This window comes from Halichoeres trimaculatus, unplaced genomic scaffold, assembly GCF_033239565.1.
Source record: "Halichoeres trimaculatus isolate MK-OKI-2021-1 unplaced genomic scaffold, fHalTri1.1 fHalTri1_scaffold_12, whole genome shotgun sequence".
In the NCBI taxonomy this organism is placed as follows: domain Eukaryota; kingdom Metazoa; phylum Chordata; class Actinopteri; order Labriformes; family Labridae; genus Halichoeres; species Halichoeres trimaculatus.
This window is the reverse complement of record NW_027437190.1, coordinates 13,601,007-13,619,831: the sequence shown is the minus strand read 5'-3', so window position 1 is coordinate 13,619,831 and position 18,825 is coordinate 13,601,007. Positions and strand designations below refer to the sequence as shown.

The following is an 18,825-nucleotide window of genomic DNA, read 5'->3' as shown; positions in this document are numbered from 1 at the left end:
CACACACACACACACACACACACACACACACACACACACACACACACACACACACACACACACACTCACATATGTCATGCACGTGCTTTGACTCAGATGTAAGGTAACCACTGATCCAGCTCAGCTCATTTGTGAGAGGGAGGCAGAGGAGCAACATGCTCATCCTCTGTTTGTCTACATCCTGATTTTAAACCACATTGTTCCTGAAGTCTACTAGAGAGAGAAACCTGATTCTGTAAGTAAAAATCATTTCACCATGAATCAAAACACTCAACTGTGTTTCTGTCAGTGTGATATGGTGGTTATTTACAGTATGTAGCTAAAGAAGAGCTGTGATGTAGTTCAAGAAGAGCACATATAAGTGTAATGGTGTTGGTGTTGTGTTAATTGATAAGTGTGTTATTATATTTTAATGCTTTAAAACATGATTTATTTACACTGAAATATGTTTTCAGATTGTACCAAAAACGTAAACATTACCAAGTTCTATTTTCAAATGAGAAGTCAAATGAAGGATTAGTAAATTGAATAAAGGCAAATGCAGAATGCAAATGTTTGAGAAGGCACGCCAATGTATAATGAGCAATGTGTATCAAGTTGGTTCTGAGGCTACTGTAATGTTTCTCCCAGCACACCGTGTACATCCAGAGTTTGTTTTTCACTGCATGTTATCCCCCAAAGTCCATGGAGCCTCCCGCAGGATGACTAGTTCGCACGGTAGCTATAGTGAAGTATGAGCTCAAACTGAGTTGGCTTACAAGGAGATAGATTACATAACAACCACGGTCCTCACATTAAAATAAAAACAGATATAATTGTACAGTTTGATTTCTCCATATCAGGTAGACGGACTGGGCGTCCTTTTCAACATGGCTCCAAAAGGAGGGACATTTCTCTTCCTACTCATTGTGACCTGTGCAGCTCTGGGTAAGCAACAACATCATGAAATTAATTGTTCCCTCTCAAAACTGGTAAAATGTAACCATGTCCTTTTATCAGAACACGACTATGTCATCATAATTATTAATTTCTATCTCCAGCTCCGAAACCTAATAAAATGCTGGAAGAGAACTTTGATGACATGACCAAAAAACTGGTATGTATTGGACGCTTCGAAAAAGTTGTTTTTTTGTTGTTGTTTTTTTTCCCCTCCAGCAAACGTGTCGACTTAAACACAGAGCAGCCTTTCATCACTTGATTTGGTTTTGATAAGCTTGTTGGACTTCCTAAAAATTTCTTTAATGCACATTGTGAGTCTGTGAATGGATTCATTCTAGATATTTGCATTGGAAATAACATCCCATAAGGGCCACGTTTATCAAAGCCTATGCAAAACAGGAGGAAGCTTATGGTCTTAAACTGTATTTAAGTATTTTGATGTATCTCTTCTGAAAGTGTTTTTGATTAATTTCCTTATCAGGATTTTATTTGGGGGTTTTGGAAAGAACTTGAAATATACAATGATTGGCCTGGGACAGAGCCAGGATTTCAGTTTTTGGGGGACCAAACAAATTTTGGCGAGGCTTTAAATTACAAAATTTAGTAGATCACAATTAATGAAAAAGTACTGGTCGATATACTACTGTTGCTATGCATGGTTTTAAATTGGACTTGATTTTTTTTCTTTTTGCTTCCTATAATATTTGGTTGCATTTTTATAACTTTTTTCCTGCATCAGACTTATCTACTTGTGATCGCTCTCCCTGGTACTGACCAAAGAGTTGCGCTCAAACACACCTGCTGGCTGCACTGCCACGGCTTGTAATAACGGCAACATCAACCATGATTAGATAAAAGACAAAAACTGTAGCCTTTCCCAGCAAACTTGAAGTGGCAAAATTTCACAATGTTCGTTTGAAGCCCATTGCAAATAATAGTAATAATGAAAAAACTAATTTTTTTGTTTTGTTTTTAAAGAAAGGTTGATGGTTGACCTGTTGAAAAGTGGGTGGGCCTGGGACTGGGTCCATCCATAACGTCGCCCCTGGGCTGTACTCTGAATAAATAGGGTTAAAACAAAATGAAAATAGATACTTAGTGAATGTAAGTTCTTTAAAAATGAATGAATAAATGGATAAATCAGTTTGTTTAAAAGGGAAAAGACAACAAGCCTATAATGTTTATTTCCATTCTGTTGCACAAAAAATGCTATTTTTTTCACCTTTACCTTTGAGTTATTCAAAGGCCTGACTATTGGTGATTATTTGGATTTTTTTACACATTAGAAAATAATGAATGTTTATTCATATTGATTATTATAGATTGATTAAAAATGCTAAACTCATACCAGTGATACCATATCTCTGTCTTGTCATGTCATCAGATGAGGGAGTGCCAGAGCAAAGGTAAGACAAAGACAAAGTACATTACCATTGTATGTCTGACCTAATCCCAGTCTTTCTGGCACCATTGTTTGCTTGTATGCGTTATGAGTGACCTCTGTAACATGAGCTGCGACACAGACTTAAAGATCCTCCAACCAGCCTGATGTGTTTGAACTTTCTGATAATAAACCAAATGCTTCTCATGTAACAGAATACGAGGAGCAAGCGATGTCTGAAAGCAGGTAATGATGGCTGTGTGTGTGTGTGTGTGTGTGTGTGTGTGTGTGTGTGTGTGTGTGTGTGTGTGTGTGTGTGTGTGTGTGTGTGTGTGTGTGTGTGTGTGTGTGTGTGTGTGTGTGTGTGTTTGTGTGTCCAGGTATGTTTGTCTGAGTCTATGTCTATGTATGTGCATGGGTGTGTATATAACTGTGTATCCATGGGTATATTTGTGGGGGTGGGAGGTTTGGGGTTTTTATGGTATTCCGTTTTTTCTTTTTTGTTTGGCTTTGTTTGCTTTTTGTTTTTATCCTCTGTGAGGCACTTTGTGTTGCACAATTGCATGGAGAGCGCCACATAAATGAAATAAAGATAAAGTTGAAGGTTTCTTTGTGTGTGTGTGTGTGTGTGTGTGTGTGTGTGTGTGTGTGTGTGTGTGTGTGTGTGTGTGTGTGTGTGTGTGTGTGTGTGTGTGTGTGTGTGTGTGTTTGTGTGTCCAGGTATGTTTGTCTGAGTCTATGTCTATGTATGTGCATGGGTGTGTATATAACTGTGTATCCATGGGTATATTTGTGGGGGTGGGAGGTTTGGGGTTTTTATGGTATTCCGTTTTTTCTTTTTTGTTTGGCTTTGTTTGCTTTTTGTTTTTATCCTCTGTGAGGCACTTTGTGTTGCACAATTGCATGGAGAGCGCCACATAAATGAAATAAAGATAAAGTTGAAGGTTTCTTTGTGTGTGTGTGTGTGTGTGTGTGTGTGTGTGTGTGTGTGTGTGTGTGTGTGTGTGTGTGTGTGTGTGTGTGTGTGTGTGTGTGTTGTCTCCAGTTGTCCTTCTTCTAAAGTTATTTGTCATGAAGCCATGTTAGTTTCATCCTCTTCTCTCACACAGTGACATGCCTTCAAATGGCAACCCCATGATCCGACCACGATTCTCCCTATCTTCGCTGAGTGGCATCAACTTAGATGCTTCTACCCTTTCCTTACTTGGCGGACTTTCCCTGGATGACACAGACGTAAATGCACACACAGGCTAACACCTCCTCAACATGCAAATGCTTTTTTTAAATATAGATTTTTTTTTTTAACTTCCATGGGGGGTATGCACTGGATGTCATTGTGGACATGAGTCACATCCACTGAGCAGCAGAAAGCAGATCTAGCCTGGTTAAGACTGGTTTGACTGGTCTTATTTATTGTCTGTATGCATTACAAACTGTATTCATTTGACTTTCTTTGCTCACATACTGAAGTTGCAGCTGCACTGACTAACACTACTGATTTTCTGTCCATGTCACCAGCCATTGTCTACCCTTGTCGTGATTTCTCATCTTGCCAGTGATATCTTTCATGTGAAGTTCTCTCTCTGTGTTTCCTTTTTCAGGACAATGACTTGATGAATCCCAACAATCTCGCAGCCATTATGGGACAGATGGATGACTCTACTGTTAGTACTTTCATTTAAAAACTCAGATCATTTTTTTTACTTCCATGGGGGGTATGCACTTGATGTCATAGTAGACATTGGTCACCTCCGCTGAGCAGCAGAAAGCAGACGTAGCCTTCTTAAGATTGGTTTGGCTGGGGTCTCATTTATTGTCTGTATGCATCACAAACTGTATAAATTTGACTTTCTTTGCTCACATACTGAAGCTGCAGCTGCACTGACTGACACTACTGAATTTCTGTCATGTCGCCAGCCAATGTCTACCCTTGTCTTGACTTCCAATCTTGCCAGTGGTATCTTTCATGTGAAGATTTCTCTCTGTGTTTCCATTTTCAGAGAGAAGAGTTGATGACACCCTCCAATCTCGCAGCCATCATGGGACAGATGGATGACTCTACTGTTCGTACTTTCTTTTAAAAGCTCAGATTATTTTTTTCTTCCATGGGGGTATGCACTTGATGTCATAGTGAACATTGGTCACATCCACTGAGAACAGAAAGCAGACTTAGCCTTCTTAAGACTGGTTTGACTGGGGTCTCATTTATTGTCTGTATGTATCACAATCTGTATAAATTTGACTTTCTTTGTGCACATTCTGATGATGTAGCTGCAGTGACTGACACCACTGATTTTCTGTCCATGTCACCAGTCATTGTCTACCCTTGTCTTCACTTCCAATCTTACCAGTGGTATCTTTCATGTGAATTTTTTTTGTTCTGTGTTTCTGTTTTCAGAAAGATGAGTTGATGACACCCTCCAATATTGCAGCTTTTATGGGACAGATGGAGGACCCTCCTGTAAGTACTTTCATTTAAAGCTCAGATTATTTTTTAACTTCCATGGGAGGTATGCACTCATTGTCATAGTGGACATTGGTCACATCCACTGAGCAGCAGAAAGCAGATGTAGCCTGGTTTAGACTGGTTTGACTGGGGTCTCATTTATTGTCTGTATGTATCACAAGCTGTATATATTTGACTTTTTTTGCTCACACACTGAAGTTGCAGCTGCAGTTACTGACACTACTGATTTTCTGTCCATGTAACCAGCCAATGTCTACCCTTGTCTTCACTTCCAATCTTGCCAGTGGTATCTTTCATGTGAAGTTCTCCCTCTGTGTTTCTGTTTTCAGAAAGATGAGTTGATGAATCCCACCAATCACGCTGACATGGTCGAGCAGGTGGATGACCCTCTTGTAAGTACTTTCATTAAAAGCTCAGATAATTTTTAACTTCCATTGCGGTATGCACTTGATGTCAAAGTGGACTTTGGTCACATCCACTACGCAACAGAAAGCAGATGTAGCCTGGTTGAGACTGGTTTGACTGGGGTCTCATTTATTGTCTGTATGCATCACAAGCTGTATTTATTTGACTTTCTTTGCTTCAATACTAAAGTTGCAGCTGCAGTGACTGACACCACTGATTTTCTGTCCATGTCACCAGCCAATGCCTAACCTTGTCTTGACTTCCAATCTTGCTAGTGGTATCTTTCATATGAAGTTCTTTCTCTGTGTTTCCATTTTCAGAACACTGAGTTGTTTAATCCCACCAATCACGCTGACATGCTAGAGCTAGTGGATGAACCTCCTGTAAGTTCTTTCTTTAAAAGCTCAGATTATTTTTGATTTCCATGGGAGGTATGCACTTGATGTCTTTCTTTGCTCACACACTGATGTTGCATCTTCAGTAACTGACACTACTGAATTTCTGTCCATGTCACCAGTCAATGTCTACCCTTGTCGTGATTTCTCATCTTGCCAGTGATATCTTTCTTGTGAGGTTCTCCCTCTGTGTTTATGTTTTCAGAACAATGAGTTGAATCCCACCAATCACGCTGACATGGTTGAGCAAGTGGAGGACCCTCCTGTAAGTATTTTCTTTTGAAGCTCAGACTATCTTTTTTCTTCCATGGGGGGTATGCACTCGTTGTCATCATGGACATGAGTCACATCCACTGAGCAGCAGAAAGCAGATGTAGCCTGGTTAAGACTGGTTTGACTGGGGTCTCATTTATTGTCTGTATGCATCACAAACTGTATGAATTTGACTTTCTTTGCGCACATACTGAAGTTGCAGCTGCAGTGACTGACACCACTGATTTTCTGTCCATGTCACCAGCCAATGTCTACCCATGTCTTGACTTCCAATCTTGCCAGTGATATCTTTCATGTGAAGTTTTCTATCTGTGTTTCTGTTTTCAGAACAATGAGTTGAATCCCACCACTCTTGCTGAAATGATCGAGCAGATGAAGAACTTTCCTGTGAGTACCTTCTTTCAAAGATAGAGATTATTTTATTACTTCCATGGGGGGTATGCACTTGATGTCATAGTGGACATTGGTCACATCCACTGAGCAGCAGAAAGCAGATGTAGCCTGGTTAAGACTGGTTTGACTGGTGTCTCATTTATTGTCTGTATGCATCACAAACTGTATTAGTTTGACTTTCTGTGCTCACATGCTGAAGTTGCGGCTGCAGTGATTGACACTTCTGAATTTCTGTCCATAGCCAATGTTTACCCTTGTCTTAACTTTTAATCTTGCCAGTGATATCTTTCATGTGAAGTTCTCTCTGTGTTTCTGTTTTCAGAAAAATGAGTCGATGGATCCCACCACTCTGGCAAACATTATCCAGCTGATGGAGAACTATCCTGTAAGTACTTTCTTTCAAAGCTCAGAGAAAAAGATTCATTTTTTGAATTTGTGCTGTTTTGATGCATGCCTTGTCTTTTAACCCCCCAGGAAGAAGCTGACTGTTACATCAAAGCAACTGTTGCCACACAGTCCTGGAAAATTTTGACTGAAAATGGAGAAAACAAAATAGACTTGGACAACTATGACACTCTCCTACGAGGTGCTAGACCTGTGTTGCTGGACATGCCTCCATCTAGAATGAACTTACCAGACAATGTCAAGGGAGAATACATGGAAAAGTGGTTAGTGTGCTTGTATGAAAAATCTCCATGTAATGTCTCTTTGAATGTATTCTCAGAAGTTAAAAGTGGATCTGTGCTTTCAGGATGATGATGTTCAGGGGGCTACATGGTCACAATTTGAAGGAAAAAGGGATCAAGGTGTTGAAATGGGCAAAAGAGCAGTTCATCCAGTACAAGCTCAACTGTACAATGAAGCCAAAGTCTGACCAAAAGTCAAGTAAGGAGATACTGAAGTTCTTTAAAGTCACACAACAATGTTCATGCATTTCTTCCTTTCAACTGAGATAAACTGTGTGAATATGAAACACAGTGAGAGAAAAGGGCAGAGGAGTAAGCAAGCATACAGCGGGTGAAAAGATTTATCTAGTTCCTCCAGCTAAATGTGACTGACAATAAAGCAGAAGCATTACAGAGAAGGAAATAGATGAGAAAAAAATGATAGCTTCACACATGCAGCCAAACAAAGTCATCAGATCCCTAGACCACTGATTGTACAGACTTAAAAACCAAATAACAGAAAATCTCGTTGACTGTGAATGACTGTGATTTGTAACAGCCTCATTTATCCTGTAGAGCAGTTAGAGCGCTGTCCAGCTACAGTGCAATGGCTGGACTTTGATGCCTTGAAAGCTTTGGGGCCTTTCATCTCTGATTTGAAAACAAGAGATGTTGACTCTTCTCCCAAGGAAGAGGTAAGGGAACTCTGCAAAGAGGTCTGAAAACCTGCTGAAAAATGACCAACAGGAGGTTCAAACAGAAAATATATTCATTTGTGGCTCTCACTATCTTTTTCAGCTGTGTAAATTTTTCAGCTCAGGCGAGTTGGAAGCCTCTCTTGAGGAGGTGGAGTTGAAGCCCAGCCTGGCCAAGAAGTTTTTGCAGAAAACACAGGAGTGCTTTGACAATACAATGAAATTTGAAGAGCAAATGGAGAAGTATGTATTCAGGAATGAATGTGTGTGTGTTAGATGAATTTTGCTTTAAGTAGCAAACTGTTCCAGGAAAGAGTCTGACACATTTACTTTCAGATCTTCCTGTTGACAATGTGGCAAAAACAATATTTTCTAATTACCCCTCTGCGTGCCTCAGCACCATGGGGGGCCGAGCATTCAGCCGCTCGGCTCCCCAGCTATGGAAATCACTACCCCCTGACCTCCGCAATACTGACTCCTTACCACTCTTCAAAACAAGACTCAAAACTCACCTATTCAAGCTTGCATACTCCCTCTGTTAATTTACACTGTCTTTGTTTTATATGTCTCTTTTTAAACTTGCTTTTTACTCTTCTTTTAATGCACTTTTACTGATACTCTATGTCTCTGCTACTGATGTAAGGTGACCTTGAGTGCTATGAAAGGCGCCCTGAAATAAAATGTATTATTATTGTTATTATTTATTAATCACAGTGGACTTCAATATGAATGGTCACTACCAGCAGTTGAATCTGAGGGACAAAATACATCAGCGTTAATTTGGCAAGGCTAAAACTATGAATACTCTTAAAATCCAGCATCGTCACCCAGGTTTAAAAGGAGCCTAGGACTCCATCAAATCTATGTACCAGCTTTTTAAAACCAGGGTGGGGCAGAGTTACAAAAGATCCTTGTCTTTAAAAGTTTTCAAAAGAAGTTTTATTAAACAGACTTAATTACAACTCTTTAGGATGGTCCCTGCTCCTTGGCGTCTCCTCTTTGCTCGTGTCTTCTTCCCCCAGTCAGACAACGGCTCACTTCCACAAGGTTTCTCAGACCAAAATCAATCCCTCCACATTTGAGCCAAGCCTATAAAAGTAAATGATGAATCTCCATGCACAGCAACTTCACTCCACAAAGACATTCTCAAGACAGATTCATGAACTTAAAGACACACTATGGCTTTGTGATAGATTGCAGGGTTAGAAACAGTATCTGACCAAAACTCTAAGAACAAACCAGCATAAAAGAACAACCACTCTAAAAGACCTGATAACCCCTTTAAAACACTCAAAACCCACAGAGCTAAAAGAATAAAATCAGGGTATGAAAGTTTAAAATGTCCCTTAATTTGATAAAAACCGTGCCCAAAGTTCAGTTTATAAAGGTCCTGTGAGGGTACTTATCTCAAGGAGGGGTGCTAAACTACATTCCTCTGTCAACGTCACTTCCCCTCACAGTCATCTGCCAGCGCCTCCACACGACTGTCCCCTTGGCACCTCTGTGGCCCAAGGTTATAATAGTTATCTAAAAGAAACTAAAACTAAAAACTCAAATTTAAAATACATTGCAGTTAACTCAAACTAATAAAAACTAGATAAGAAAACAAAAACGATAAGTAAACTAAAAACTGTATCTTGTGTTAACAAAACTAACTAAAATTATAGACAAAATGCCCTTAGTTATCGTTTTTGACAATATTAATAGCCTTTAGGATTTAAATTAATCTGACACATTTTCCCAACCAATTTTTCGGCAGTTGTCAGTGCCGTACGGCACTATCACAATGACGTACTGGGACGTGCTTGTTTACTGCACTGACTGGCTGTGCGCTGTGCTGCGACAAAACGTAGAGGAGCAATGAATCAGAGCATCTGTAATAGTTTAATTTCATGTGAGTCTGACTTTATTGTTACTGAGTCCAAGTTTTTTAATTATTTAAGCCCATATTATATTGTTTTATATAATTTATGTTTATATTATTTTACTGTAATTTATGTTAAATTTATTTTTATATAATTTATGTTTTTATTTTTTTAATTAAGTTTATATTATTTTCTTGTGTTTAAAGCAGCAATTAACAGTTCAGTATCAGCATTGAGTGAGCAGTGAGCACTATATTGGACTTGAAAATAATCAGTATGACAAAATATTTACTCTGACCTTTTTGAATCCTGCACCTGGTTAATAAGGAATGAAAAAACTAAAACTAAACTAAAACTAAGCCTTGTTGCAAAAATCAAAACTAAATAAAAACTAGAATGCCTGCTTTAAAACTAATTAAAACTAAACTGTAATGGAAAAAAAATGTCAAAACTAAATAAAACTAAACCATAATGACAAATCCAAAACTATTCTAATAATAATAATTTTATTTATATAGCACCTTCAAGAACAGCAAAGTCACAGAGTGCTTCACAAAACAAATAAAAATAATACAAGCAATTTTTAAAGGCACAATAAAAGAAAACACAGCACACAAGACATATTAAGCAAAGGCCAGACCAAACAAATACGTCTTCAGTTGTTTTTTAAAAGAATCAACAGTTTCAGCCAATCTTAAACCCAAGGGGAGCGAGTTCCACAGAGTTGGAGCCATGACACTAAAAGCACAGTCACCTTTAGTTTTTAATCTGGAGTGTGGGACAACCAACATGTTTTGCTCAGTGGACCGAAGAGGCCTACCTGGAATGTAGTGATTTAAAAGTTCTGAATTGTATGCTGGAGCCTGACCATGGAGGGCTTTGAAAGTGAGCAAAAGTATTTTAAAATGTATTCTGAAATGTACGGGAAGCCAGTAAAGTGAAAACAGAATTAATGTGATGTGTGACCTTTTTGGAGACCTGGTAAGTAGTCTGGCTGCAGCATTTTGTACTAATTGTAGACGGTTTATGGATGTTTTTCTGAGACAGGTGAAAAGTGAGTTACAGTAGTCTAAACGGGAAGAAATAAATGCGTGAATAACCATCTCCATTTGAGCTCTAGAAACAATGTGTCTGAGTTGTGCAATATTTCTGAGATGAAAAAAACAAGAACGGACCAGGTTGTTGACGTGATGATCTAGAGAGAGTGAGTGGCTGAAAGAAACACCAAGATTGCGAAGAGTTTGTTTTGTAAAAGTGGACAGAGTTCCCAGTTAATTGTAGTTAATTTTAACCTTGGTGGCCACTCCCCACAGCTTCCTACTCCACTGGTGGTCCATCTTTAGCATGTTGTCAGAAAATAAGGGACATCATCAATCTTTGTAAATAAGAACGGGCATTGTGTCAGACACTCATAAAAACAGGAGAAAGCATTATATTTTTAAAACACACATACTGTACATTTGAGAGTACCTATTCTGTAACATGGTTGGAATAACTTTTTATCTCACTGCCTCCTCAGGCTCGGCAAACTGGCCTATTATTACAACCCCTCTCAGCAGTTGTCTCCTGACCTCAGCAAGAAGCTCCTCTCTGAGCTAGAGCAATGTGACAATGACGGCAGTCGCCGAAAGGTAGCATTGTCTTTCACCTGTGTTCTCCTTCAGGACAGCTGTCATCAGTCTCACTGATCTCTGTACCTTCATGATGACTCTTAATCTCTTTCCTCTCTCCTGCTCAAGCTAAAGAAGAGGCTCATGAACACTTGGTTGTCAAATGGCGACGTTACTTCTTTTGAAGGGCTGGACAACAGTATCACGTTACTTCCTGTCGACCAACTGTCCAGGTTGCCTGGTGCTAAAATCAAAAAGGCTCTGAAAAAAATTAAACTTAATGCCAAATGGAAAGATGCGCAGCTGAAGACTATTTTCAAGACCATACAGGGGCAGAGGAGGGTGAGTCTGTGGAGATGCTGAGTTTCTTTTCTGATGTGCTCTTCCTTTTTCTGTAACACTCCGCTTTCTTTCAGTGTGAAGAGATTACAAGTGAGGAGCTGATGGACCTTGGTTCGGTAATAGAAGGTTTGCCAAGATGTGTCCTCAAGCACCTCAACCCTCGTGGGCTCCTGAGTAACATAGAGGGCCTGAAGACCATCAGCAAGAAGATGAGGAAGGGGCAGTTAAAGACAATGCTGTGGCAGGTGAGAAAAGAGTGGTGCCTGCTTGGACTTTCATGTTTCTGTTGAAGGGACAAACTGACGCCACAACCCAGAGAAAACATCAGTAAAAACAGAACATGTTTCTAACCAGCTGGAATATTCTATTCTGTAGCTGCGCAACGAGGATCCCATTGAGGTGCTGAAGATGCTGCCCGAGCGCATGCTGAACAGGGTGTCTCTGGGATTCCTGGAGAAAGCAAACATTTCTGTGGAACAAATGAGGAACAAAGAATGGAACAAGGCACAGGTAAACCCTGAATGGATGGTTTCAGGTATTGATCCTTTTTCTTAAAATGTTATATTTGTTTATTGTTTTTATAAAGACAAAAAATACAAACCAAACAAAAAACACAGCAGTACTAGAAATAGAAGCCTACCCCCTGCCCCCACCCAGAAGGGAAAAAAAAACAAAAACTAAGGTACAGACAAAGCACATCTATTGCAATATCAACACATTAAATCACATTAAAATCTTAACTCATGCAGTTCTTATTAGGAAAAATTAAAACAACAATATAAAAAAACGAGAAAAAACAAAGGCACATACACGAAGCAGGATGGCACAGTTAAGATACATAATATTATTCTTTCCCATAAAGGGTCCCAGATCTCATTGCACACACTTTCCCTGTTTTCATTGTTGAATCTCAGTCTCTCAGGAAGCAGAATGCTCACCATTTTTTTCCAGCCACAGGTCAAAGGTGGCCACTGAGTCCATCTGACACACTTTTAGAGTTAGTTTTTTTTTGCAACCACCATTCCAAACAAAACAGCTTTTTTATACTTATCAGCAAAAGGTGAGGAGCTGACAGCTCCAAGGATGGCCACCCACGGCCCAGGTTTCCAACATTAAGAGCCTTAGACAGAAGACAAAAGATGTTATTCCAATAAAATGATAACTTGCTACATGACCAGAATGTTAAATTGCCATTTGAAGATTGGTATCTATTACAGAGAGGAGAAACACCAGAGGAATAAACAGCAGTTTTTCATTAGAGGAATAAAGTGTGTGAAGTGTTTTACACCATATAAGATTGTGTTGTACATTAACTCAACGTTTTGATCCTTGTTGATGTGATGATAAGCGCATTTTCTGAAAACTTCTCTGTCTCTTGTTTCTTCAGGCATCACTTCTGGTGGAAAAGCTGTTCAGGAAAAAGCTCATTTTCAGGTAAGAACCTGTAGCTTTGGAGGAAAATAATGAAAATAGTGATCAATGATAACAACACACGTGGCCATTCAAAAGCTTCTTTAACAGCTACAAGGATTTTATTGTTATAAACAAAATTATCACTGATCACATGATTAACAACAAAACTCCCAAAAGATTTTCATTATTTTAGAAAAGTAAAAATTTAATGAACAACTTAATTGTATGTAGACTAAATGCACACATCTGTTTCCTGCAGATACAGAAAGCTCCGTTCACTTCTCCAAGGAATGACCTGTAAGAGAATTGAGGACACGACAGAAAAAGACTTGACTGACATGGTACAAGACTCAGCAGACACTACACGGTGGCTCCCTAAGAGGCAGGTATGTATTTAAGGTTACATACAATATGTACTGTATGTTCACACAAAAAGTGCAAAAAGCATATGCCTGATAATTTGCGATGTTTTTTTTTTCAGATAGGATGTGCTGCCCGTAAGCTTTTTTCAAACTTGGAAAAAGATCAACCTGACTATTTTGAGACCATCACAGAGGAAGAGCTTGAAAATATTCCCACCGTTTTGCTTCTTCGCCTGGAGTAACAAGGATTCTTTCTGTTTCTTCACCTTCATGAGAAAACTCATCTCTATGTGTCTGTTTATAAGATGTGTCAGCTCTCTTTCTCTGTATCTCATGAAAACACTCCAGGCCGAAGAAGGTGAAGAAGCTGCCTGACACTGTGTGCTCTGTCCTCCTGGAGAAAATGGAAAATGCCAACCTGAGCTCAGTACCGCTCCATGCCCCATCCCGCCGGGCCTTTACTGAGAGAGCTCTGCTTTGTTTAACAAATGTAAACAATCAGGTTCTGCATCTGCTGCTCCACCTTTGTCATTAACACATCATGTATGCAACAGTTCAAGGCATTCACTGTGTATTTTTCAGGGGATAGACTCATCTGTACTCGTCATCGAGGATATTGAGAAGCTTGGACCATTCTTGTGTGAGCTTTCACCTTTGCAGATGCGCCTCATGGAGCCGGATGTCCTCACCTACAGCCTTGAGGAAATGGCCAGGATGTGCAAGCACATCCCCTGGCGCCACAGGGAAGATCTTGTTCAGCTGGTCATCGAGACTTACGGGTATGACAGGCCCCCAAATAACAGCAGATACTGCAGAGAGACACAAAGATTTGAATTATCTTTTAATGATTCCTTCTGCAGGGGTGTATCTGAATGGTCACAAGAGACTATGGAAGAGCTTGGTCCCTTAGTAGTTCTAGATAACAAAGTCTTATCTGCTCTGCCAAATAAGGTAAAAACATTTTCTCACTGGTTTCTAATGAGGACATGTCTGTTATTAATGTTGCTTGTGCACATAAACATGTTGCTTGTTTAAATAATAAAAAAAATATCCACTCTTTCTCAACAATTTCTAAATCTTGAGCCTCTAAAACCTTCTAAAAATTTTATTTTTTTTTAGTAACAGAGTTCATACACTCATCTCCTTCCTGCTGTATGGAGTGCCTCAGGGGTCAATCCTCGCTCCTGTTATTTTCTCTTTTGTATGCTCCACTGGGTCAGATAATCAGGAGCTGTTTTTTGTAAACCCTTTTCTCATCTTTTGAACACCATGACTACAGCATTCTCAGCAATCTCATCTCCTATTCAGCTGAACTGGATGTCTTCTGATTAAGCTAGCATCAGTTTTTAATGTGTGTAAAAGCATTTTTGGTGATCTTAAGACCAGAAAAGAGCTGCCATTTATGTAAAAGAAACAAAAAGTTGTCAGAGTTGAGAACAGGCCACTTTAGTTAGATTTTTCTTGAAGTTTTTGGTCTGTGGGTATTTTTTGATTATTGTATGACCTTCCTTAAAAAGAAACCCCTGAAGTAAAGTTTATTTCTCACATACCTACTATTTTCCCTGTCTTTGTCTTGTACAGCCATGGATGAAAGACACTGTCTATTTCCTGAAACCTCGCCTGTACTGTGACTCCATCGTCCTGGGAAAGAAATTGTTCGATCTGACCGTTGACAGCGCATCAATTGCAGAACGCAGAAAGAGAACAGGTTTGCAGTATATCTTTTGAGTCCTGTTCAAGTCTTTGTTTTCTCCAAATTACTGACACTGCCCAAAAAAATAAAGTGATGCATTTTTTTTCTAAATCGTCCCTCTCTTCTTGCCCGTGTCAGTGGAAAACGGAAGCCCTACAAATGCCAGAGTACCAACTGCAGAGATCATTGAAGAGCTGAAATTGAACAATGTCTTCTGGGACACCCCACAGATCGATCAGATCTCAGTCCCAACCTTCACTGAAACTGTGGAAACTCTTGGGACTGTCCCTAACTATAGTCCAGACCAAGTGGCGATCCTCATTAAAAAAGCAGTTGAGGTACAGTGGAGGAGAGTCTGTTTGGTCTTTTCCCTTCGGTTTGCTAGTTTGCAAAACAATAACAACAAAAACACTGGGGAATGACGCACAGGGAAACCCAATGGTTTATTTTCAATTCTCTCTGTATCCCTGCAGGCCTTTGGCCCAGTGTCTCAGATGAATGAAGACGTAGTGACACAGCTGGGATGTATAAGTCAGGGCTTCTCCAACCAAGACTTGCAGACACTTCCTTTCTCACTTGATACCCTGGAGAAAATTGGCCCCTGTGGCTGGAGTGACTCACAGGTGAAGTACATTAACAGCTTTATATTGTTGTGACTATCAAACCAATGAAAAACACTTGGTACTAACTGGTCTCAATAGATGGAGGTGGTGTGGCAGGCTGCTGCTAAGTACAACAACCTGACAGCAGAGCAGCTTGGAGCTGCAGAGATGGTCTCACTGAACCGATTCATCTGTGGCCTGGACTCCAGTGAGATGAAGCAGATCAACATGGAGGCCTTCAAGTTTGTGCACCATGAAAAACTCTTTGTTTTGGACACATTAACAAAAAGAAAAAATGACATTTCTTATGATGTCTTGCATTTTCCTTTTATTTGAAACTCCTGTTTGAGAGCTGAGGGTGAACTCTTTAAAGCAGATTCAAACTTGTTAGATATGTTAAAAGCTGCAACGTGTGTGTTTGTGTGTGTGTGTGTGTGTGTGTGTGTGTGTGTGTGTGTGTGTGTGTGTGTGTGTGTGTGTGTGTGTGTGTGTGTGTGTGTGTGTGTGTGTGTGTGTGTGTGTGTTTACTACAGGGAGGCTGTAGACTCGATGAATGATCTCCAGTGCTCCTTCAAAAGCACACAGCAGTTGACGCGTCTTGCTGTGTCTGCGTTCGGACCTCCCAGAAACTGGACCAAGGCGGTCGTGTCCACCCTGGGCAACCTTGTTGGTCAGGCTTTCTCATCTGTTCTTTTTTGCATGCAAGACACAAAAACTCCTTTTTTAAGAGTTGCACTCAGTTTTTGAAAACCTTCTAAAGCTAGTTTTAGATTTTGTGCTGGGCATTAGCTCAGCGGCATGTGTGAAGTTCTGACTTGATGTTTTTTGTTTTCCTCAGCTGGGTTAGATCCAATAGATCTGGCCTCTTTGGACCCGTCAGTCCTCTCGTTTTTCAGCTCATCCTCCATCCAGCTCATACCACCCAAAAACTTTGCCGTAAGTAACTAAGTTTTTCTTTTGACTTTTTTGTTTTATTTTCATGTGAAAACTTAAAAAAGGAGCACTTTTAAAGTCCGATGGTTCCTTTAATAATGGGTATCTAACTAAATCCCACCCATAGAAACAGGGTCTTAGATATTTTTATAATTTATAAGCTTTATAAAACTTATTATAAACAGAAACACCCGATGAAAACCATGTAACACAGCTCCTATTCAGCCAGCTGTATTAAAGTGCACCACAGAAAAACTAAAATCCAAGCAAGTTAATGCCCGTTTTTTAAATTGTCTTATTGGGGCTAATATGAGCCACATTCACAAGAAAAATGTCTCTTTTTCAAAATAACTGAAATAAAAACAACACCTGCTTGTAAAGAGTTTAAAAATCTGCTAATGGAGTGATAAAAACCAACCTGTTTATTTTCTCGTAATTTTGAAATTCTTATGTCAAGAAAATAAGAAAATTTTTACAACATTAATGGCAGATTTTTTTTTTCTTCAGAGTTCTTAAATGTATGCTATCCTTGTTTTCCCCTTGCCTTTAGGCTTTCTCTGTTGATCAGCTGTTGGCTTTTGGACCTGACAATGCTGCCGTGGTGACCAGTGACCAGCGAGCTGCCATTGGAGTCGAGAAGCAGTCTGCTCTTAAAAATGCCATGGAAGGGGCTAGGTCCTGGACAAAAACCACACCCTCGGATTCAGGTTAGAAACACACGCCTGTGAATTAATGTACTGTGTATCCACGATGTGTATTACTTTAGATCTGCTCTTAAACATTTTCAGCCCTAGAGTGTTCATCATCCTGCCATCAAACCTGAGGAGGAAACCAGAAAACTATCTTTCTCATTTGTTTTCATAGAGCTGCACATTAACTATTTTTGATATTTATGTTGAAATGATTTGTATGAATATTCTACTTTAATAAACTTATTCTTCTGGATGTTTTGGGCTCACTAAAAACTTCTACAAATTTTCACCAATTCTCACCATTCAATGTTTAACTACTCAGCCTTTAAGGACGTGTGCTATGACTTTTCTCATCTCTAACTCTTAAATTTAGTGATTTATTTCACTTTTTGTGGCAAAATTTTCCCTATTGAAAAAACAGTGGAACTTTGAGTTTCCTGCCCAAAAGAATCTTCAACTTCCAGAGGCTAAAACTCCAGTACACTTCCACCTAACGACTTCATTTTTTTCTTTAAATGTTCACTAACCTTTCCAGTAGGTATATATGTTTCCTTACTCAACACTTTTTTGTTCCCTGCTTCCTTCCCTCCTGTTTCACTCCTTCTTTCCTGCCTCCTTACTCCATTTTCATCCATTCACTCCACTTTTGTTTGATTTTTTTCCAATGTTTTAAATAAAGTTTTAATTGCTTTCTTTGTTTTTTACTTCATAGCATTTTTTAAAACATGTTCCACATTTCAGCTTTATTTTATTACTTGTACACTTCAACTTCTCTAATTGATATTTGATATTTATCAATATGTATAATGTAAAACAAGCAACATACAGGATTACAAGGTAAACGATTGTGCAGGAGAGGAAAGAAGCCTTAGGGCTTACATCAAATCCTCCCCTTAAAACAAATCATGATTAGAGAATCTAAAGAGAAAAGATAAAGTCATACTGTGTATGACTGCAACTGATGATGGTATCCTTTAACGATTCATCCACTGATCATTTCTTCCACTAAGTTCCTGATTTAAGATCATTTGCTCTGAAATGTAGAGTGCTACATGTATGAAAACATTAAAAAAACTGCTCGATGTTCCACAAATCATTCCTTCTTTATTACAGGAAGTCTTGACAAAAGGAAGTCTTTACACTCAGTCTTTGTGTCTCTCTCATTCGGCAGCTCCATCACTGACGGTCGAGGGGATCTTGTCCCTCATGAAACCCCTTCTGTTCCTCTTCATGGGCTTTCTGCTGCTGTGAGGAGAGAGAAGCAGCCAAGTACACACACGACTTCATTTCTCACCAACACATCATCGTGGTGCACTTCGGCAACATGTTATTTCTTCAACTTAAAAATAGTTTGCCTGCAGTGAATTTTTTCTACATATGATGTAAGGCTGTTAACTGTAACAACCCTATGGTTCAATTGTTATAGTTTAGTCATAGGGCCTTGTGTGTGAAACCATTATATTTCTTTTAATCAAGCTTTAGATATTTTGAAATAGAGTATATTTCAATAGAATGAAAACATAAAGTGTGTGTTTCTCTGATGTCCTTCAGGGCGGGATGCCTCAGGTTTTACTTGGAAATCTGTACTCAGAATATGTAAAGTGGAAATCTCAAGGACAAATAATAAAATATTTACTCATCCATTGCTGAATGAATGTTGACTCAAAAAAATACAAGACACTATCCCACATTCATTCACA

The 18,825-nt window shown here is 39.3% G+C and overlaps 1 protein-coding gene across 1 annotated transcript; it reads left to right on the top strand.

Moving 5' to 3' along the window:
- Positions 1-77: 77 nt before the first annotated feature.
- On the top strand, positions 78-18,688 carry otoa (otoancorin). Its single transcript, XM_074683090.1, has 36 exons — positions 78-235; positions 843-927; positions 1,041-1,096; positions 2,324-2,345; positions 2,536-2,566; positions 3,430-3,553; positions 3,922-3,984; positions 4,321-4,383; positions 4,719-4,781; positions 5,117-5,179; positions 5,513-5,575; positions 5,793-5,852; positions 6,188-6,247; positions 6,576-6,638; positions 6,728-6,921; positions 7,005-7,138; positions 7,495-7,613; positions 7,717-7,856; positions 10,998-11,109; positions 11,218-11,430; positions 11,505-11,675; positions 11,806-11,940; positions 12,818-12,864; positions 13,103-13,229; positions 13,325-13,443; positions 13,554-13,695; positions 13,788-13,984; positions 14,066-14,156; positions 14,787-14,913; positions 15,037-15,236; positions 15,372-15,521; positions 15,600-15,742; positions 16,034-16,170; positions 16,339-16,436; positions 16,984-17,140; positions 18,297-18,688. Exons 2-36 carry the CDS (start codon positions 870-872, stop codon positions 18,374-18,376), a joined length of 3,822 nt encoding a protein of 1,273 aa, XP_074539191.1. The 5' UTR covers positions 78-235; positions 843-869; the 3' UTR covers positions 18,377-18,688.
- Positions 18,689-18,825: the final 137 nt, after the last annotated feature.